General features: G+C 43.4%; 1 protein-coding gene across 16 annotated transcripts in view; it reads left to right on the top strand.

The window, feature by feature from the left end:
* The window catches only part of TNRC6A (trinucleotide repeat containing adaptor 6A), a 218559-nt gene that overhangs the window by 14470 nt on the left and 180667 nt on the right, over positions 1 to 23422 (top strand). For 15 of the 16 annotated variants that reach the window (XR_010114241.1, XM_055299145.1, XM_063612042.1 and 12 more), the window contains exon 2: positions 16088 to 16213. Coding sequence is in view for 14 of the 16 variants with exons in the window: in XM_055299145.1 (XP_055155120.1) it covers positions 16134 to 16213 (80 nt within the window). In the remaining 2 variants the exon portion in view is untranslated. Of the gene's footprint in view, positions 1 to 16087; positions 16214 to 16246; positions 16483 to 23422 lie in introns of those variants that run through there. The other variant, XM_055299144.2, reaches the window with a different exon arrangement.

Genomic DNA, 23422 nt, shown 5'->3' with positions numbered 1-23422 from the left:
ACACATCGCCACATCTGGCTAATTTCTTATTATATTTTTTCTAGAGATGAGACCTTCCCTATGTTGCCCAGGCTGGCCTCAAACTTCCGGGCTCAAGTGATCCTCCTGCCTCGGCCTCCCAAAGTGCTGGGATTACAGGCATGAGCCACCGCACTCAGCAAAGGACAGTTGTTCAACAGCATACATCCTGACCTTAAGTGCTGACGAAGTAATAAAAATTGTTATCACAATCAAACGTCAGTCACTGAACAGAGGTCTTTTTTGAGTGTTTTGGGAAGAAATGGTTGGTGTGTGCTAAAACTGCTTTTCCACCCCAAAGCATACTAGCTCTCCCAGGGGAAGGTGCTCATGTGAATAATTGAAGGAGGTGATGAGATTTCTTTATATAATACTAATAAGGCCGTAAAAGACCAGAAATCTTAGACCTGCTCCCTGTCGTCCTTGTCATTATCTGTTTGGTGGAGAAATGTTATCTCTATGATTTCAAGTAGCGTGTCAACACATTATGGCCAGTAGCTTGCAAAACTTGAACCCCTCATTTTAGGCCCAACATAATAGGAGATTCAGAGCTAAGGATAAGGTATCAGGAAATTGAACTGTGATGCACGAGGCTTTGTTGGCAGGCATTGACTCTTCCCTAACAGTTGATTTTCTTCATTCCATGGAGAAAGAAATCAATTATTGAGCATATTTTAAAACCCCATGCCAGGCCGGGTGCTGCAGCTCACGCCTGTAATCCCAGCACTTTGGGAGGCTGAGGCGGGTGGACCACAAGGTCAGGAGTTTGAGACCAGCCTGACCAACATGGTGAAACCCCATCTCTACTAAAAATATAAAAATTAGCAGGGCATGGTGGCACGTGCCTGTAATCCCAGCTACTCAGGAGGCTGAGGCAGGAGAATTGCTTGAACCTGGGAGGTGGAGGTTGCAGTGAGCCGAGATCGCACCATTACACTCTAGCCTAAGCTAGAGTGTTAAATTTGTTTATATTTATTCTTCCAGTACAGTGGCTCTCAGATACATATCTCTGACCCCATCCGAGAGATTCTAATTTATTTGGTCTGCACTGTACTCTGGACACCAATAGTTTTTTTTCAACTTTTATTATAGATTCAGGGGTTACATGTGCAGGTTTGTTACAAAGGTATATTGCATGATGCTGAGGTTTGGAGTAAGAATGCCCTGGTAGTAAGCATAACACACATTTAGTTTTTTTTCTCTTGCCCCACTTCCTCCCTCTCCCATCTTGTCCTCCCCAGTGGACACCAATATTTTTTAAACCCTCTTCAGATTGCTCCAATGTGCCGCCAGGTTTCAGAATCACAAATCTAGTGGTCACTCTTGGTTTTTATTTGTTTTTAAAATGTTTTATTATAAAATACCATATGTACAGAAATATAACACACACAGGAAAAAAAGAACATAAAGCAAACAAAGCTAAACATTTTTACATTGAGAAATGAAATGTTGCCAGCACCCCAGAAGCTGCCCACATGACTCATTGCAATGTATCTGAAATTTCATAACAGATATCTTTCTATGAGAATCTAGACTTATTCTGCCTCTGTAGCCTTCCTTGGAGCAATTCAAGCCATAGCATACTTTCAAGCCTTTTCCTGCTTGAACAACACTGAAATCTGATGAAATCATAGCTCCAGATTTATAAAGTTTTTTTTACATATACACATTCACATTTATGTAAAGCATATGTTTTACCAGGTTTTTTTTAGATACTTTTTTTTTTTTTTTGAGACGGAGTCTCGCTCTGTCGCCCAGGCGGGAATGCAGTGGCACTATCTCGGCTCACTGCAAGCTCCGCCTCCCGGGTTCACACCATTCCCCTGCCTCAGCCTCCTGAGTAGCTGGGATTACAGGCACCCGCCACCATGCCTGGCTAATTTTTTTGTACTTTTTAGTAGAGACGGGGTTTCACCATGTTAGCCAGGATGGTCTCGATCTCCTGACCTCGTGATCCACCGCCTCAGCCTCCCAAAGTGCTGGGATTACAGGCTGGAGCCACAGCGCCCAGCCTGTTTTGTTGGTTTTTATTTTATCTTCAAATTCCTTTCTCTACAATTTGCAGTGGTGTCAGACGCTAAAGCATCAGTCCAAATGAGAATTCCATAAAGTTCAGGAGTAAATGTATGGCCCAACCAGGTAGTTTATATTCTAGAGATGGGACCCTGTATCCTTCTTGGTAGCTAAATATTATCTGGGGTACTGCTCACCTGCTGCAGCTTCTGTGGCTAACCCGAAGTGTCCTAGCTTGGAGGGCTACACATGTGGCTGTGACCTGGAGCAGTCATTGGTGACAGCCTTTCCTTCTCCTCCTCCACATCAGCCTCGATTGTTTCAGAGGCCCTGTTAAGAAAGGCTCTGCTTCACAATCCAGGTCAGCTTTCAAGTTCAGTGCCTTCCCCAGGCAAATTATTTATTCCCTTGTTCAAAAAGTAGCTCTGGGGTCTTCATTCTCAGCGCTTGATCATCCTGGAGCTACCAAGCAGAAGGGCGGCATCTGACCCAGCTGGGGCCCCGTAAAATTAATTAATTATCTTAATGACTGCCCTGGGAGACCTCTCTCGCTCTTAATATTTGTTTACTCTGATCTTGGATTTCCCGCAGGCTTCCTTGGGAAGAACTGCCTTCCCTTAGGAGTGTTTAGCATTGAGTTTCTCTACCCTGGTTCTGCCATTGATTTGACCCCTGATGTGTTCTTATAGGATTTCCTCACAATTTCTGATCTGCTAACAGGTCTCTTTCATGTTTTCTTTTCTTGCTTTTTTTTTTTTTTTTTTTTTTTTTGACGGAGTCTCGCTCTGTCGCCCAGGCTGGAGGGCAGTGGCACGATCTTGGCTCACTGCAACCTCTGCCTCCTGGGTTCAAGTGATTCTCCTGCCTCAGCCTCCCGAGTAGCTGGGATTACAGGCGCCCGCCACCATGCCCGGCTAATTATTTGCATTTTTAGTAGAGATGGGGTTTCACCATGTTGGCCAGGCTGGTCTCGAACTCCTGACCTCGTGATCCGCCCGCCTCAGCCTCCCAAAGTGCCGGGATTACAGGCATGAGCCACGGCACCTGGCCATCTTTCTTGTTTTCTAGCAATTTTGGATTTACATGTAAAATTTGTATGTATGTATAAATATAAAATATACAGTTGATGCTTGAACAACATGGGTTTGAACTGCACCATTTACTTATACGTGGATTGTTTTCAATAAAAGTCACACCAAGGGCCAGGCTCACCCCTGTAATCCCAGCATTTCGGGAGGCCAAGGCAGGTGGATCACCTGAGGTCAGGAGTTCGAGACTAGCCTGACTGACATGGTGAAACCCCGTCTCTATTAAAAATACAAAAAATTAGCTGGGCATGGTAGTGGGCACCTGTAATCCCAGCTACTCAGGAGGCTGAGGCAGAAGAATTGCTTGAACCTAGGAGGCAGAGGTTGCAGTGAGCTGAGATCACACCATTGCACTCCAGCCTGGGTGAGAGAGTGAGACTCCATCTCAAAAAAAAAAAAAAAAGTTATACCAAGTGTGCCTGCCTCTTCTGTCACCCTTTCTACCTTCTCCACCTCTGCCACCTCTGAAACAGCAAGAGTAAGCCCTCTTCTTCCTCCTCCCCACCAACCTACTCAAACTGAAGGTGACAAAGATGAAGACCTTCATGATGAACCACTTCTACTTAATGAATAGTAAATCTATTTTTGTTTCCTTGTGATTTTCTTAATATTGAAGACAGTATATAATACATATAACATACAGAATACATGTTAACTGACTGTTTATGTTATCCATAAGGCTTGCACTCAATAGTAGTTTATTAGTAGTTCAGTTTTTGGGGAGTCAAAAGTTACATGTAGATTTTCAATGTCGGTGCCCCTAACTCCCACATTGTTCAAAGATCCACTGTATTTTTTTTTTTTTTCTGTCATTTTAGTCGGATTTGGAGTGATCATGGGAGACAGACACCCAGGCTCAAAAAATAAAATGGTGAGAATGGCATATAATGGCATTTCACAGGGAACAGCTACAATTTTAGCACCTGAATTTGAGCTTTAGTGCATAGACAAGTATATTTACAGTTCCTTATATTTTAACTAACATGCAATTTATTAAAGTTGTAAATGTAAAAACCTAGTTTTCCCGAGGCCTTTAACGTAACTCATGAATCATATTATTATTCTTATAAATCTAGTATATCTTATCTGAAGTTATGTATATTTTTTATTTGTTCTTGTATCAATGTTAAATTGTAAATGTGACATAATAAACTCCCCTAAATATTTAACATCATTTAAAAACCTGCTTAATAAATTTTCCTTCAGCTTTGTCATTTTTAACCACAATTACAAATCTGAATCTCCTAAGTGCTTCAAACATCTGACAAGGCTGACTTATAAATCCGACAAACAGAATTGCTAAGTGCTTAAACACTATTTACAAACCTAGTAAGTCTGAAATTATTTATTAATCCAGAAATTTTTAAACATTCAGTTTCAGCCTAAATAAATCAAATTCTCTTAAATATTTTTAATTAAATTTACAAATCTTATATCAATCAAACTGTTAACTCACCATTCCGCTTAGAGCAACAGTTGTGCTTATTGGTTTTGCTTTAAATTTATGTCCATAAATCTCCAGTTGACCGCCCAGTACTGCCCCCTAATATATTCACTTTTCTGTTTTCCCAGATAACTATTATTTTTGGAGGAGGAGAAAGATAGTCATTTATTAGCCTTTTTTAAAAATTTATTTTTAATTGTAGCAAAATACACATAGACCAGGCACAGTGGTTCACGCCTGTGATCTCACCGCTTTGGGAGGCCGAGGCAGGTGGATTGTTTGAGTCCAGGAGTTTGAGACCAGGCTGCAAAATCCTGACTCTACAAAAAAGTTAGCTAGGTGTGGTGGAGCGTGCCTGTTATTCCCAGCTACTCAGGAGGCAGAGCCAGGAGGATCACCTGAGCCCAGGGAGATCAAGGCTGCAGTGAGCTATGATCACACCACTGCACTCCAGCCTGGGTGACAGAGTGAGACCCTGTCTCAAAAAAAATGCACATAGCATAATATTTGCCATCTTAACCATTTTTAAGTGTCCTATATAAATTTCATAACTTATTCCTCCCTAATTCTCACTTATTATTTAATTGTGAATATTAGAAGCAATTAGAAAAGAATGTTATATTTTTTCTTCCCACTACCAGATCTACCAACCTAACTATACCTGGGCCAATCTAATCTGCTTTCTCTTCTTTTATAGTGGAGGAATTGTCCATAGACCTCCTTAAGCCAATTCCTGCATTCAAGCTTTGGATCTGATCCTATCTCTCACCTGCTCAGGGACTCTGCTCCTAACACCACCCCCATTCACTTCTCCTCATCAACATTTCCCTCTACTGGATCATTTCCATCAGCATCTGTAAGTGCTATCTTTAAAAACACAAAGCAAGGGCCAGGCACAGTGCTCACATCTGTAATCTCAGCACTCTGGGAGGCTGAGGCAGGAGGATCATTTGAAGCCAGGAGTTAGAGACCAGTCTGGGCAACGTAGCGAGACCTTGTTTTACAAAAACAAACAACAGCAACAAAAAACATAAAATAAAGCTTTCTTTGGCTCTCCTTCTCCCTCTAGCTACTACCTCTTTATAGGAAAAATATTTTCAAAGAGCTGTCTACGTTTGCTTCCCTCCCACCTCACCTCCTATTCTCCTATTCTCTCTTCAACCCACTCTAATATAGCCCTAAGGCCTCATGCTGTAGGGAGCCCCACACTGGTCATCCTACAGCTGTGCTCTCCCCTTTAGGCAAGGGATTCACAGGTCCAAACAAATATGGCTAGTCAGAAGTTGTCCCTTCACGGACTCTACTCAGAGTACCTAAAACCCTGGGATTCCCTGTCTAAATGGCCCTAAGCCAGTTCCCAGTGCCTGGGAGAGGCTGCTGTCCAGATCCAAGGGATGTGGTATGTGTATCTCTATACCTAAGAGATGGCTGTTTGCTGGGGTGGAGGTGGGAAGGAGCGTGTTGGTGGAGCTTAGACATTCAGCCTAGAGGGTCCATGCTTGTACATACAGATGAAGGCAAGAAAGAAAAAAAAAGGGACCAGCCCTCCCTGTGCCAATTCATTCTGGAGAAGAACTCTTGGAATCAGAGAATTCTAAATTTGAAACTTGCCTTCCAAACACATATGGTGAATATGCATTTGTCAAGGTAGGAGGATAACATCTATTTTATTTAGCAGCTTGCTTGGCTGATAGCATTTAGTATTTAAACATATGGTGTGTAGATCTCCACTTGTACTTTTGGCCCATGCCCTACAACTGCTTGAGAAACCTGTCTGGTGAAGGTCACAGATTTTCTTCAGTTTGCCTATCCAGTGGCCAAGTCTCAGATGTCATCTTTCTCAACCCCTCAGTGACATTCGACACAACATATTACTTTCTTCTCTCGAGTTCCAAGACAACCCACTCTTGGTTTGCCCCTATTCTTTCTTGATCCTTTTGTTTGTTCCTTATCCTCTTCCCACTTATTGTAAATATTAGAACATCCTAGGGGCTGGGTGCAGTGACTCACACCTGTAATCCCAGCACTTTGGGAAGCCGAGGTGGGTGGATCACTTGAAGTTAAGAGTTCGAGACCAGCCTGGCCAACATGGCAAAACCACATCTCTACTAAAAATACAAAAATTAGCCTGGCGTGGTGGCACACGCCTGTAGTCCTAGCTACTTGGGAGGCTGAGGCATGAGAATCACTTGAACCCGGGAGGCGGAGGTTGCAGTGAGCCAAGATCATGCCACTGCACTCCAGCTTGGGTTACAGAGCAAGACTCCACCTTAAAAAAAATAAAATCCTAGGGTTCAGTCTTCAGACTTGGACTCCACTTAAGTCCTTTTCTTGTTTGTTTGGGTTTTTCTTTTTGGAACAGGGTCTCACTCTGTTGCCCAGGCTGGAGTGTGGTGACTCGATCATAGCTCACTGCAGCCTCAGCCTCCTGGGCTCAAGGGATCCTCCTATCTCAGCTTCCTGAGTAGCTGGGTCCACAAGTGTGCACCACCACACCCAGCTACTTTTTTTTAATAGACAGGGTCTTGCTATATTGCCCAGGCTGGTCTTGAACTCCTGGGCTTAAATGATTCTCCTGCCTCTGCCTCCCAAAGTGCTGGGATTACAGGTGTGAGCCACCATGCCCAGGCTCTTTCTTTGTTTGAAAGTCTCATATCTGTAAATATCATCTACAAGTTTACAACATACTTCTCGTCTCCCATAACCAGCTACCTGCTGATCATCCCCCTGTGGTTTATTGAACAGGCATCTCAAAATTTACAGGTCCAAACCAGAATTCTTGATTTCCCCTCAAAACAAACGCATCTCTCTCCCAACCTCCAATATCTTTCCCAACTGAAGAAATTCCACCACCATCCACCTAGTTGTTTAATCCCACACTCTAGAAGTCTTTGATTCCTTATTGTCGCCACACCCTACACACAATCCATAGTCAAGTTCCTCTGGCCCTACCTTCCAAACATAATTCCCGGCTATTCATTTCTCTCCGTTTACACTTTCACCATCCTCTTCCAAGCTGATATCGTTTTCACCTGGACTGGGTAAGACTCCCAACTGGCCCCTCAGCTTCCATTCATTCATACCTTCCTCACTACAGACCTTTCATCTTACAGCCACCCCCAAAGTCTTCTAAAATCATAAATTAGATCCCATGATACCCCTACTCAAAATCTACCAATGAGTTGTCTTCACATTAAAAATAAAATCTGGGGCCAGACACAGTGGCTCTCGCTGGTAATCCCAGCACTTTGGGAGGCCGAGGCGGGCAGATCACTTGAGGTCACGAGTTCAAGACCAGCTTGGCCAACATGGCGAAACCCTGTCTCTACTAAAAATACAAAAATTAGCTGGGTGTGGTAGTGCATGCATGTAATCCCAGCTACTTAGGAGGCTGAGGCAGGAGACTCACTTGAACCTGGGAGGCAGAGGTTGCAGTGAATCGAGATTGCGCCATTGCACTCCAGCCTGGGTGACCAGAGCAAAACTCAGTCTCAAAAAAAAATAAAATTAAAAATTAGCCAGCATGGTGGCACCTGCCTGTAGTCCCAGCTACCCAGGAGGCTGAGGAGGGAGGATCACTTAAGGCCCGGAGTTTGAGGCTAGAGTAAGCCATAATCAGACCACTGCACTCCAGCCTGGGTGACAGGGCAAGACCTTCTCTTAAAAAAAAAAAGAAAAAATCCAGACTTCTCAACATGGTCTGCAAGGCCCTATATCACCAGGCACTTGCTTTGTTCTGGAACTTCCTCTCACTCACTCTGTTGCAGCCACAGTGGCTGCTTTGCAGGTACTTGAACCTACCAAGCTTGCTCTGGCCGCAGAGCCTTTATATGCTCTATTTCCCACACATGCAGCTGCTTGACTTATTCGTGGTTTACTCCTTTGTAGGTTTTAGATCTCAGCTCAGAGTATTATCTCTTCAGAGAGGTCTTCAATCTAAAGTACAGTGCTTTGATCTAAAGTGCAATCTATCACCTTAACCAGGCTTATTTCCTTACAGCATCAATTACTTTCAAAAATTATACTCATGGTGTATTTTCTTTCTTTCTTTCTTTCTTTTTTCTTGAGATAGAGTCTCACTCTGTTGCCCAGGCTGGAGTGCAGTGGCGCAATCTCGGCTCACTGCAATCTCCGCCTCCTGGGTTCAATCGATGCTCCTGCCTCAGCCTCCCAAGTAGCTGTAGCTGGGGTTATAGGCGTGTGCCACCACACCCAGCTAATTTTTGTATTGTTAGTAAAGACGGGGTTTCACCATATTGGCCAGGCAGACCTCGAACTCCTGACCTCGTGATCCACCCACCTCGGCCTCCCAAAGTGCTGAGATTACAGGCATGAGCCACTGTGCCCGGCTTTTATTTCTTTACTTGTTTGTTTTCTGTGCCTCCACACACACACCTTCCTCCCAACAGAATTTAAGCTCCATTAAGGTATAGAATTTATCTCTCTTTTTTTTTTTTTTTTTTTTGAGATGAAGTCTCGCTTTGTTGCCCAGCCTGGAGTGCAGTGGTGTGGTCTCAGCTCACTGCAACCTCTGCCTCCCGGTTCCAGGGATTCTCATGTCAGCCTCCCGAGTAGCTGGGATTACAGTCATGCACCACCACACCTGGCTAATTTTTGTATCTTTATTAGAGACGTAGTTTCGCCGTGTTGCCCAGGCTGGTCTCTTGAACTCCTGGCCTCAACTGATCCTTCCGCTTCAGCCCCGCAAAGTGCTAGGATTACAGGCGTGAGCCACTGGGCCAGACCAAATTTATCTTTTTTTTATCACTATATATGCCCAGTGCCTAGAACAGTGTGATCATTTGATCAATACATTTCAAAATTGGGCCAGGCGCAGTGGTTCAGGCCTGTAATCCCAGCACTTTGGGAGGTTTGCTTGAACTCAGGAGTTGAAGGCCAGCCTAGACTATATGGCGAAACCCCATCTCTACAAAAAAATACAAAACAGATAGCCAGGCATGGTGGTGCATGCCTATAGCCCCAGCTATTTTGGAGGCTGAGGCAGGTGGATCCTTTAAGCCCAGGAGGCAGAGGTTGCAGTGAGCCGAGATCACGCCACTACACTTCAGCCTGGGCGACAGAGAGAGACCCTGTCTCAAATAAATAAATAAATAAATAAATAAATAAATAAATAAATGCACATTGAATATACCAGATTCTCTTAAGCGTTTCACACACCTTAAATACGGTAACATGCAAAATCTACACATTATCACTAGGACTATAAAAACAAATTGCTGAACCTAATACAAGAGTATTAATATACCACAGGTATGACTTATTTGCCCATCATCTCTATACTTATTTTTACACTTTTCTGTATTTGTCACATCGCTTCCCTACTAAGAAAACAGAATTGTTATCCCAGGTCAGCTGAGGTTACAAGTCCAGGAACTTCATTCGGGGATTCCAGATTGCAACAGGGAATCCAGAATGTGCGCTCCAGGGTGGGGCAGCATCAGCCCCCACCTTACCAATCTTAGCCCTTTCTCATGGTTCAGTGGCACCTGGCCTGTCCATGGAGGACATCAAGGCTGTGTCTTGCCCTAGAATTTAATGTAAATTTCACAACGTAAGCATCATTTACATTTCACATTTAGCAAGTTGGAAAAAAAAATCTTATTCTCCGTACACTTTTTTCTTTCTTCATTTGTTTTGTTGTTGAGACAGGGTCTTGCTATGTTGTTCAGGCTGGTTTTGAACTCCTGCCTCAGCCTCCCAGAGCACTGGGATTACAGGAGACTTTCTCTTTCTTTCTTTCTTTCTTTCTTTCTTTCTTTCTTTCTTTCTTTCTTTCTTTCTTTCTTTTTCTTTTTTCTTTCTTTCTTCTTTTCTTTTCTTCCTTCCTTCCTTTCTTTTCTTCCTTCCTTCCTTCTTTTTTTCTTTGTTTGTAATGCTGGAACTCTGTACCCTTCACCTAGATTGTTTTACTTCTTATTCGTAAGATTCTATACCCTTATTTATTTACTTATATATTTCTTTGTTTATTTTTGGAGACCTGTCACCCAGGCTTGAGTGCAGTGGCTCCATCTTGGCTCATTGCAACCTCTGCCTCCCAGGTTCAAGCCATTCTCCTGCCTCAGTCTCCCATGTAGCTGGGATTACAGGAGCCCACCACCACGCTCAGCTAATTTTTGTATTTTTAGTGGAGACAGGGTTTCACCATGTTGGCCAGGCTGGTCTCGAACTCCTGACCTCAAGTAATCCACCTGCCTTGGCCTCCCAAAGTGCTGGGATTACAGGCACGAACCACCACACCTGGCCAGATTCTGCACCTTTTTAAAAAATTTTACTTTCTCAATTGTCTCAGCACCCATCATAGACATCATGTTTATTGGTATTCAGGGAAAACAATTACCATTTGTGTATCTGTAAACTTCCAGAACTCTCTTATTATTTCTGAGAGTTTTTGCATAATTCTCTGAGGTTTTACACAAAGAAAGATGATTTTGTCACCTTATTGCCAGTAGCTGTACCTTATATTTTGGTCTCCATGGTTTTTTGTTTTATTTTTGCCTGAGCTTCCAGAAACATCACCAAATGATAGCGGTAGCTCACATCCTGCGTTTTATTTCTGACTTTAAAGAGACAACGCGGGTGTTTTATTGTTAAGGATGATGCCGTTGATCTGAGATTCTTTTATCATCCATTCCTTAATTCGTTACATACTTATTGGTACCCATCCAAGTGCATTGGATTTGGCAATATGCAGGGCACTGATCGCCTTGAGGAAAGCAGTTCCAATGGCAGGGTGCCAGCAAAAGCCAGATTGCAGTGGTTTGCAGGGAGGCATGTGACAGAAACCTTCTTCTTTACTGCCTGCCAAGGATTTTCATCAGGAATGGGTGCTGGATTCTTTCTTAATGCCTTTTCAGCATTTATTAGTAACATTGTGAGTTGTTTTTTATACTTGACCTATTGGAATGATTTAACATATTAATATATTTTCATTCATTCATTCAAGAAATACCTAAGTGCCTATGATAAGCCACTCTTCTATTATTGTAATGTTAGATTTGTGATTTTATAAAATATTGTAGGACTTTGTGATTTTTTTTTTTTTTTTTTGAGACAGGATCTTGCTCTGTCACTCAGGCTGGATTGCAGTGGTGTGATCACAGCTCACTGCAGCCTCAAACTCCTGGGCTCAAGAGATCCTCCCATCTCATGCTCTCGAGTATTTAGGACTACAGGCACATGCCACTGTGCCTGGTTTATTTTTTAACTTTTTTTTTTGACAGGGTCTCACTATGTTGTCCAGGGTGGTCTTGAACTCCTGGCCTCAAGTGATCTTCTCACCTCAGCCACTAAGCCTGGATCTTTGTTTTATTTTTATATCAATTTGTAAATATTGAACCGTTTTGACAGTAGTAAGATAAATTTGACTCAATTATGGCATTTTGTTCCTTAATTTTTAATTACTAAATCAATGGATGCTTATTATTAAAAATTCAAGATGCAAAAGCGTATAAATCCAGAAAGTTCAGATATTCCCTATTAATAGATATTTCTGAACCTTTTTATCTTTTGTCATAAGCTTGAAAAAGTTATTTGTAAGCATTTTATGTAGAATTTTCACATCTATATTCATGGCTGTGGTATAGATATTACAGTAAGAGAGCTATACCTGGGGCCCCATCAGATTGGCCTCTCCTGCTAAATGACACTTTGTTGCAGGGGTTTTTTTGTTTGTTTTTCTTTTTGTTTTTGAGATAGGGTCTCACTCCCTGGCCCAGGCTAGAGTGTAGTGGTGGGATCATGGCTGACTGCAACCTCAACCTCCCAGGCTCAGGTGATCCTCCCGCCTCAGCCTCCCTAGTAGCTGGGACTTCAGGTGCACACCACCATACTTGGCTAGTTTTAAAATTTTTTGTAGAGATGGGGTTTCACCATGTTGCTCAGGCTGGCCTCGAACTCCTGGCCTCAAGCGATCTGCCCATCCCAGTCTCCCAAAGTGCTGGGATTACAAGCGTGAGCCATCGTGCCCAGCGTGTTGCAGTTCTTGACCCATCTGTGGTCTGGGCAGCCTGGCGTTCCCTCCACCCATGGGCATGCTGGATGCCATGCAGAGGTCACTGAGGTTTACTTGCTCAAAGAGTACAAGCATTGATCTGACTATGACTCCAAAGTTCTAAGCAAGCAGCAAATAATACAATAAATAGATTAAATGTACAGTATATTAGATGGTGATCAGACCTATGGAGGGAAAGGAAGGAAGGAGGAAGGGAAATGTTATTGGAAGTGAGGGAACCACAGTTACTGTGGGAAGGAAGGTCCCATGTGGGGAGGTGCAGAGCTTTCTTAAAAGAGGACTCAGGCAGCAGTGAGAACGAGGGCGCTACAACCACACAACACAATACCAAGGAATCTCACAAATATCACATCCAATGAAAGAAGCAAGGCACGTAGAATACATTCCATATGATGCCATTTATTTATTTATTTATTTTTGAGATGGAGTCTGGCTCTGTTGCCCAGGCTGGAGTGCAGTGGCCTGATCTTGGCTCACTGCAACCTCTGCCTCCTGGTTCAAGCAATTCTCCTGTCTCAGCCTCTCAAGTAGCTGGGACTACTGGCTTGCGCCACCACACCCAGCTAACTTTTGTATTTTTAGTAGAGACAGTGTTTTACCATGTTGGCCAGGCTGGTCTCAAACTCCTGACCTCAAGTGATCCACCCGCCTCAGTCTCCCAAAGTGCTGGCATTACAGGCGTGAGCCACCATGCCCAACTGTGATGCCATTTATACAAAGTACAAAAACGGGCAGCAAAAATCAGTATAGGGGCCAGGTGCAGTGGCTCGCCACTATAATCCCAGCACTTTGGGAGGCCGAGGCAGGAGGATCACTTAAGCCTAGGAGTCCAAGACCAGCCTGGCCAACATAGTGAGACCCCATCTCTAACAAAAATACAAAAATTAGCCCAGCATGATGGCACATGCCTGTAGTCTCAGCCACTCATGAGGCTGAGGTGGGAGGATTGCTTGAACCTGGGAGGTTCATTTGAAGTGAGCCGAGATCACACCACTGCACTCCAACCTGGGCAACAAAGCAAGACCCTGTCTCAAAAAACAGAAACAGGCTGGGCACGGTGGCTCACGACTGTAATCCCAGGACTTTGGGAGGCCGAGGTAGGTGGATCGCTTGAAGCCAGGAGTTCAAGACCAGCCTGGCCAACATGGTGAAACCCTGTCTCTACTAAAAATACAAAAAGTAGCTGGGTGTGGTGGCACATGCCTGTAGTCCCAGCTACTCGGGAGGCTGAGGCAGGAGAATCACTTGAACCCAGGAGGCAGAGCTTGCAGTGAGCTGAGATCGCGCCACTGCACTCCAGCCTGGGCGACAGAGCGGGGTTGTCTCAAAAAAAAAAAAAAAAAAAAAAACAAAACCTCAAATGAATCCTTGTAATCTCTAAATGGTGTTGTATTTAGTCTCCCTTAAACTGACTGCCTTGGGAAAACTAAAGCAATAACTATTTCTACTGTCATTTTCCTGTTTTAAAAAATTATTTCTGTCTCTCCTCTGGTTATATAAGAATAATAAACTCAGCAGACATCAAAATACTGTTAGGACTTAGGAGGTCAAGTAAAACAAGGATAGAAATCTGTTGCCATTGGATTGGGCAACATGTAAGATCTTGATGATGCTGGTGCAAATAGCTTCACTGGTGTGGAGGCAACTGATCCCAGAGTGCAGAGATTTTGGAGAAATAGGATATGAGGAACTGGAAACAGTCAATCCTCACAAATATTTCAAGTACTTTGACTCTTAAAGTTAAGAGAGGACGTACATAGGGTTGATAATTGTTTAAGTGTTTGTGTGAATGTTTGTCATAGAAGATGAGAAAGACGGCTGGGTGTGGTGGCTCCTGCCTGTGATCCCAAAACTTTAGGAGGCCAAGGCAGGAGAATTATGTGAAGCCAGAAGTTCGAGGCCAGCCTGGATGACATATCAAAAAACTTGTCTCTACAAAAAATTTAAAAAAAGAAAATTAGCCAGGCATGGTGGCACACACCTGTAATCCCAGCCACTTAGGAGGCTGAGGTAGGAGGATCTCTTGAACCCAGGAGTTGGAGGCTGCAGTGAGCTATGATCACACTACTGCACTCCAACCTGGGCAACAGAGCAAGACCCTGTCTCAAAAAACATGAGAAAGACTAAGATATGAGTATGTGCTACAGGAGGAAATCAGTAGACAGAAATAGTTTCATTCATTGATTTCTGCTTTCAATATTTTCATCATTCATTTATTCACCAACTACTTACTAAATACCTGTTGTACCAGCCACTTTTTTTGTTTTCTTTTTGAGACAGGGTATCGCTCTATCACCCAGGCTGGAGTACAGTGGTGTGATCATAGCTCACTGTAGCTTCCATCTCCTTGGATTCACTCAAGTGATCCTCCTACCTTAGCCTCCTGAGTAGCTGGGACTTACAGACATGCACTACCACATTTGGTTAATTTTTGTTTGTTTGTTTGTTTTTTGTAGAAATGAGGCTTCACCATGTTGCCCAGACTGGTCTCAAACTCCTGAGCTCAAACAATCCTCCTACCTCGGCTTCCCAAAGCTCTGGGATGACAGGCATAAGCCATGGCACTTGGCCCAGTCACTGTTTTTTGACAGTGATAATAGAGCAATGATAGGTGCAATCTCATGTAATTTACGGTCTAACTGAGAAGAGAGAAGTTGCAGACATAGATGAGAGCAAGAATGATAGTTGGGTGGGGGAGTCTTGAATAAAAGTACAAGATAGTAGACCAGCCAGCCAGGCACAGTGGCTCACGCCTACAATCCCAGCACTTTGGGAGGCCAATGCTAGTGGATCCCTAGAGCTCAGGACTTCAAGACCAGCCTGAGCAACATAGAGAGACTCTGCCTCTGCAAAAAATACAAAAATTAGCTGGGCATGGTGGTGTGCACTTCTAGTCCTAGCTACTCAGGGGGCTGAGACAGGAGGATCACTTGAGCCTGGGAGGCCAAGGCTGCAGTGGGCTGTGATTGCACAGCTGTACTCCAGCCTCAGTGACAAAGTAAAATCCTGTCAAAAAAAAAAAAAAGGAAAGAAAAAAAGGAAGAAAAAGAAGGGCATGAGGCTGGGCAGAGTGGCTCATACCTGTAATCCCAGCACTTTGGGAACCTGAGGGGAGTGGATTGCTTGAGCTCAGGTGTTTGAGACCGGCCTGGGCAACATGGCAAAGCCCCATCTCTACCAAAAATGCAAAAAATTTTCTGGGCGTGGTGGTGCACGCCTGTGGTCCTAGCTACTTGGGAGGCTGTGGCAGGAGGATCGCCTGATCCTGGGAGGCGGAAGTTGCAGTGAACCAAGATCGAGCCACTGCACTCTGGCCTGGGCGACAAAAAAAAAAAAGAAAAAAAAAGAAAGGGATGAAATTAAAGTTTGTACCCAGGAGTTGCACATGGGTGTGTGTCTCATAGGCAAATAGGCATCACTGGTTGTGTTTGGGAGGGGAATGAAGTAAAAAGTGGAGAATCACTAATCTAATGCAACCTCTTCCTTTCTCAGGTGTGAAAACTGAGGCCCGGAGAGGTGATGTGATTTGCCTAAAGTCATGCAACTAGTGGCAGAGCCAGGCCTAGACGCCAGGTGTCCTGGCTCTCAAGACATTCCGCTGCCCGAGGAATGGAACAGGTAGTATCACTCACACTGGGGGCCATGGGTCAGTCCATTCAGCCCAGAGCTGCCTGAGGTTCCAACTAAGGAAACCAGAGGAAACACCACTCAAAATTCTGACAAGTTGAATGGGGTTGAAATCAGAACTGGGCAAGAGAAAGGGGGCAAGGTTTGAAACTCAGACCTCACGATCCTGAGACAGAGGCCAATGTACCATCACTCCACGTCACCTTCTGAAGGTGGATTGAGCTCTGGCCCTATCATGTCCATCTCTAAACAGCTTGGTGGTGAGTCCTCTTCCAGCCATTCTGCGACCCATGCTCTGTCTGATATAATTCACAGTGTTAGGAAAATCAATGGCCACTTGCAGAGGATGTGTGGGAGGACGGAGAAAAAGGGACATGGGGAGACCAGTTAGGAAGCCTTTGGAGAGATCCAGGAGGAAAGTGAAGAGGAAGGGCTGGTAGGAGGGGTCTGCTGGATCCGTATGGCATCACCTGGGTTAGTGGTTGGTAAAGTTGGTCAGCAGTGATGGTGGAAAAGCTAGAGTAGAAATGAAATCCACATCAAAGTGGGAAGGAAAAGAGTTTCTGCTTTTATATATGTCTACTTGTTATTTCTACTAAAGGATGTTCTTAAGCCCACTATTGATAAAACAAAATCTACCTTTGGTACTATAAGTAAGATATACCCTATGAATTATTTGTAAACATGAGTACTAGTCATTGGTAATGTGTATTAACCCCTCTGAATATTCTGGGTTATGGTTTCTTTTTCATTCATTCGATGACTTTTTATTGAGCATCTACCATGTACCATGCATTGGTCTGGGCATTTGGAATACATCAAGTGAATTAAACAAACAAATACCATTGAACTCCTAAAACTCAGTCAGTGGCAGGTGGCCAGAGAAGCTAGTCTTTGGGAAAAACAATGGGAGAAAAAGCTAACGAGAAAATTCTCAATTGACGCAGTATTAATCAAAGTAAAAGCTGGAAAGATGTATATTGATAGGTTGGGTTTGACTGGATCCTATGGGGAAGGATTTTTCCAGGCAGGGAGAGCTGAGATAGCAGACTGATCATTTCAGAGGATCTACCTGAATCAGTGGCTATGATCGTGTGTCTCCTGACAGGACCAGATTCCTGGGGGTAAACGGCAACAAAAGAGCCTCCATAGGGAGGGGCTCTCAGCAAAGGCGGTGTGTGGAGGCTCAGATCTGGAACAGTTAAGCAGGTCCAAGAAACCGAGCAATGTTGTCCGAAGGTTATCCAACGTGGTGGTGTGGGGAGAAAGCCATGGAAAATCTAAGAGCATCTGACGCCTGTTGAGTTGTCAGGCAGGGATTGAGCAGTGCTCAGTGGGCAGAAAGCAGGGCTGTGGTCACTAAGCTGAGGTTCAAGGAACATTTCCAGCCTCTGGGAGGAGTAGGTTATATCCCATGCAAGGCATTAAATAGGGACAAAGGCACAGGAGGGGAAAAGGAAAATGACCTCAGAAGTAGAGGTTAAGGAATAGCTTAAGAACAGAATCAGGCCGAGCACAGTGGCTCACACCTGTAATCCCAGCACTTTGGGAGGCTGAGGTGGGAGGATCACTTGAGCCCAGGACCAGACCAGCCTGGCCAACATGGCGAAACCCAGTCTCTACTAAAAATACAAAAAAATTAGCCAGACATGGTGGCACATGCCTGTAATTTCAGCTACTTGGGAGGCTGAGGCAGGAGAATCTCTTGAACCCGGAAGGTGGAGGTTGCAGTGAGCTGAGATAGTGCCACTGCACTGCAGCCGGGCGACAGAGTGAGACTCCATCTCACTGGCTTGAGGCCAGGAGTTCAAGACCAGCCTAGGCAATGTAGTGAGACCTTGTCTCTACAAAAAAATTTTAAACTTAGCTGGGTGTGGTGATGTGTGTCTATAATCCCAGCTACTTGGGAGATTGAGGTGGAAGGATGGCTGAAGCCCAGGAGTTCAAGGCTGCAGTAAGCTATGATTGCTCCACTGCACTCCAGCCTAGGCAACAGAGTGAGACCCTGTCTCTTTAAAATCATATATATATATATATACATATGGCATCCATCCCATTCATGGGAATCCCATGGCCTGGGCTATAGAGGAAGTAGGATGCGGAGACAGGAAACAGGCAGGGCCCATCGTTCCTGCCCCATGCAGAAGGAGGGAGGGAAGAAATCATGCCTATTGCTTCTTTCCTTTTGTCATCAGGAATCCCCATGAGCTCCATGACACTGAGGTTTCCAGAGAGTGCTTTTTCTTTAATTAACCCAAGTATTCTCAGAGAATGGTTTTCTTAGGGCTGCGGATTAGGGCAGGCATAGGGTCCTAACCTATGTCTTAATCTTTTGCTTTATGTGGTTTCTTTCAGTTGTGACCACCCTGATCCACCATTCATTCTTAGTCCAGACACCTCTTTGTACAGCTCACTCTCCACTGCACGCTCTATTTTCTTCCATCTTCCTGGCTTCCAGCCTTACTGCTTATTCTTCTGTTTGGAGGCTAACCTAACCCATCAGACTTGAGGCTTGGCCCCGTCTTCCCATGAGTCAACATCTTCCTCTAATAATACTTCTGTAGTGGACATTCTATCTGATTCCCCACTGTCCTTTCCACCACCCCTCCCTCCCACCCCATTAGTAGCAGCAATACAGTGGGGGAGAATTTACAAGTCTAGGCCACACACTGACACTGATCCTATGCTGAATTTGACTTCCAAATAATGTTTCTGTCTCTGCACCACTTACTCCAGAATCTAAGTCCCAGGAAGAAGGATCTAATTGCTCAGCTTCACAGCTAACTTCTTGAAGCTGGCTCCTTCAGCTTCCATAGTGGATGATGAGATGAGAGGGGAGACAAGTGACTTAGACGGCCCTCTTGTCAGACCTAATCACAGTGCATAATTCTCCCAGCGGGAACACTGGTGCAAATAAGAAGGCAGGCAATTCTAGATCATCACTGGGTTTTGTTTGTTTTGTTTCTTTTCTTTAATTTTTTTTTTTTTTTTTGAGACAGAGTCTTGCTGTGTTGCCCAGGCTGGAGTGCAGTGGCGCAATCTCGGCTCACTGCAAGCTCTGCCTTCTGGGTTTACGCCATTCTCCTCCCTCAGCCTTCCGAGTAGTTGGAACTACAGGCACCCGCCACCACGCCCAGCTAATTTTTTTTTGTATTTTTAGTAGAGACGGGGTTTCACCGTGTTAGCTTGTTTCATTTTTTGAGATAGGGTCTCACTCTGTCCACCAGGCTGGAGTTCAGTGGTGCAATCACAGCTCACTGCATCCTCAACCTCCTGGGCTCAAGTAATCCTCCTGCCCCAGCCAAGAAGCTGGGACTACAGGTGCATACCGCCACACCCAGCTAATTTTTAAATACTTTGTAGAGATAGGGTTTCACTACGTTGCCCAGGCTGGTCTCAAACTCCTAGGCTCAAGCGATCCTCCCACATCAGCCTCCAGAGTAGCTAGGACTACAGGTTCATGATAGTACACCAGGCTAATTTGTTTTTTTTTGTGGGTTTTCTTTGTTTGTTTTTTGTGGAGTCAAGATCTCACTATGTTGCCCAGGCTGGTCTCAAACTCCTAGTCTCAAGCAATCTGCCTGCCTCGGCCTCCCAAAGTGCTGGGATTACAGGCATGAGCCACCACACCCAGCCCATCACTATTGAATAGAATAATAACACAAACCACATACGTAATTGTAAATATTCTAGTTGCCAGCACTTTTAAAAGGTAAAAAGAAACAGATGAAATTAATTTTAACATTACAATTTATTGAACCTAACATTTCTAAAATATCATCATGTCAACCTGAAATCAATATAAAAATTCGTAATGAGATATATTCCTTACTTCCTGTTGTTATTCTAAATCTTTGACATCCAGGGTGTGTTTTACACTTACAGTACAGCTGTCATTGAAAACATTTGATCTGTATTTATACAGTTGAAAAAGTAGAACAGCATACGCAGGTTGTTCCAAAGATACTTAAATATTTCCCAAGTACCAAAAAATCACTTTCCCATATTATTCACTTCCACATTGGCGAAGCTAGTTCATCTTTACTGGAATAATGGTTTGACTTTGAAGCAAAAGCATATCAGTTTTAAAACTACTTCTGTCCAGGCTGGGCGCAGTGGCTCACGCCTATAATCCCAGCACTTTGGGAGGCTGAGGCGGGTGGATCATTTGAGGTCAGGAGTTCAAGACCAGCCTGGCCAACATGGTGAAACCCCATCTTTATTAAAAATACAAAAATTAGTTGGGTGGTAGTGGTGCATGCCTGTAATCCCAGCTACTCAGGAAGCATGAGCCTGAGAGGCAGAGGTTGCAGTGAGCCAAGATCGTGCCACTGCACTCCAGCCTGGGCAACAGAGTGAGGCCCTGCCTCAAAAAAAAAAAAAAAACATACTTCTGTCCAACTTATAGCAATTCATCAATCCTCATGTCAACTCATATTAACATGGAATGTAAAAGGATGCTGTATAAATTGAAAAGCAACTCTAAAAGTTTGTCAATATCAGCAATAGTCTTCAAATTGTTCTTGTAAGTTTTGCAGATAATTTACATAATGCTGGTGATTACTATTAAAAATATTTTGCAGCCAGGCGTGGTGGCTCATGCCTGTAATCTCAGCACTTTGGGAGGCCAAGGTGGGGAAGATAATTTGTGCTCAGGAGTTCGAGACCAACCTAGGAAACAAGATAAGACGCTGTATCCACAAAAAAAAAAACAAAAAAAAAAAAACAAAAAAAAAAACTAGCAGGCCATGGTGGTGCGTGTAGTCCCAACTACTTGAGGGGCTGAGGTGGGAGGATCACTTGAGCTTGGGAGGCAGAGGTTGCAGTGAGCCAAGATAATGCCACTGCACTTCAGCCTGGGCAGCAGAGCAAAACCCTGTCTTAAAAAACATATATTTTGCATATTGATTCGTGTTAAAAATATGCAGAATCATTATTATTGATTTGTATTATGAAATGTTTTCATTTCAATGTAAATTCTTATATTTTTCCAGCTAGGTCACAGGTTTTTCTTTCTTTAGAGCTTGGAATTTATCTCATTTCGTATACACTATGATACTGCTGAGAAAACATAAGTCACACTGCCATGTTTATCTTTGATTATTAAATATTTGGCAAGCATTCCCTTTGTTTCAAGAAAATCTTGAATTGGAATTGACAGTACAGTAAATCTTCGTAAAACTCTTCCATGACTCAAACAATGAACATTGGCAAAGACCCAAGATCACCCCATTCATTGCCTTCTATTTCTTTCAAAAATCCCATGCACTGGTGGTGATTCACAGCATTTGTACATATACACTGAACAGTTTTAACAACTGTACCCATGACACTTTCCATGGAGCCTGCTTCCAAAAGCAGCACAAATATTTTCAGTATTTATCATACAGTGGGATGAAGCAATAAGGGAAACATCAGTCTCTTGTTTTGAAACTCCAATAAAACCAGATTTTTGACCAAACATAGCTGGAGGACCATCTGGCATGATAGAAACTAATTTTTTCATATCTAAGTGAGATTTTTTTGGTCAGATGTAAAAGATGTTTTAAAATCTATGCTACACTTTTGTAAGCCATGAATTGACAATGCTTTTTCATAAATTTGGAAGACCTTTCTGAATAAATATACCCAGGCTATTAGTTGGGTGGTATCTCATGGCATGACTCAGTTAAATTCTGCAATTTTCCAAAATTTGAATCCATTTAGCTTTAATACATTCTTTCATTCTATGGGCAATTGTTTGGTGGCTTAATTGCAGATTATTCACTTTCTGTAAAATATTTATTTATTTATTTATTTATTTATTTATTTATTTATTTATTCATTTATTTTGAGACAGAGTTTCCCCCTATTTCCCAGGCTGGAGCGTGGTGGTGCGGATTGACTCCACTTCAGTTTTGACCTCCCTGGGCTCAGTGATCCTCCCACCTCAGCCTCCTCCTGAGTAGCTTGGACTACAGGGGTGCACCACCACACTCAGCTATTTTTTTCTATTTTTCGTAGAGACAGGGTTTCACCATGTTGCCCAGGATGGTCTCACACTCCTGTGCTCAAGCAATCTGCCCACCTTGGCCTCCCAAAGTGCTGGGATTACAGGTGCGAGCCACCATGCCAGTCTAAAATATCTTTTTAGTCTTTTCCTCATAATTTTCTAACAAAATTTTTACAACTTAAATAATTTTTTTTACCATCTTTCCATTAAAAAATTGTGTACGGTGTATACACACATGCATGCAAGAATCCGAGTCATTTTCATAGCTGGCCAAAGTTATAATCTCTAATCCTGATAAAATAAAATATATTTAAAAGGTCTTTGCTCAACATTTTATTCTGATTTCAACTAACTAATTTCATCAGGTTTTCTTATTGTGATAAAATATATACAACATAAAATTTACCGTTTTAATCATTTGTAAGTATACATCTCTGTGGCATTAAGTACATTGACACTGCTGTGAACCATCACCACCATCCATCTCTACAACTTTATCTTCCCACACTGAAACTCTTACCCCATTAAACACTAACTCCCTCCTTCACCCAGGCTGGAGTGCAGTGGCGTGATCTTGGCTCACTGCAACCTCTGCCTCCTGGGTTCAAGGGATTCTTCTGCCTCAGCCTCCCGAGTAGCTGAGATTACAGGCATGCGCCACCATGCCTGGCTAATTTTTGTATTTTTAGTAGAGATGGGTTTTCACCATGTTGGCCAGGCTGGTCTCGAACTCCTGACCTCAAGTGATCACCTGTCTCAGCCTCCCAAAGTGCTGGGATTGCAGGCGTGAGCCACTGCACCCAGCCTATTTTCTATATCTATGAATTTGACTACTCTAGGAAATTCATATGTGTGGAATCATACAGTATTTATCCTCTCGTATTGGGCTTATTTCACTTAGCATAATGTCTTCAAGGTTCATCCATATTGTAGCAAGGGTCAGAATTTCCTACTTTCTTAAGACCATATACCATCCATTCATCTGTTGATGACCATTGGGGTAATTTTCACCTTTTGGCTATTGAGAATAATGCTGCCATGAACTTGAGTGTACAAGCATCTATTTGAGTCCCTGCTTTCACTTCTTCTTGGTATATACTGAGAAGTGAAATTGCTGGATCCATGGTATTTCTTTAATTTTTGAGGAATTGTACCACTTTCCACAGCAACTTTTTTCTTTTCTTCTTTTTTTTTTGAGATGGAGTCTC

This window comes from Symphalangus syndactylus, chromosome 11, assembly GCF_028878055.3.
Source record: "Symphalangus syndactylus isolate Jambi chromosome 11, NHGRI_mSymSyn1-v2.1_pri, whole genome shotgun sequence".
Classification (NCBI taxonomy): domain Eukaryota; kingdom Metazoa; phylum Chordata; class Mammalia; order Primates; family Hylobatidae; genus Symphalangus; species Symphalangus syndactylus.
This window is presented reverse-complemented; position numbering and strand designations above follow the sequence as displayed.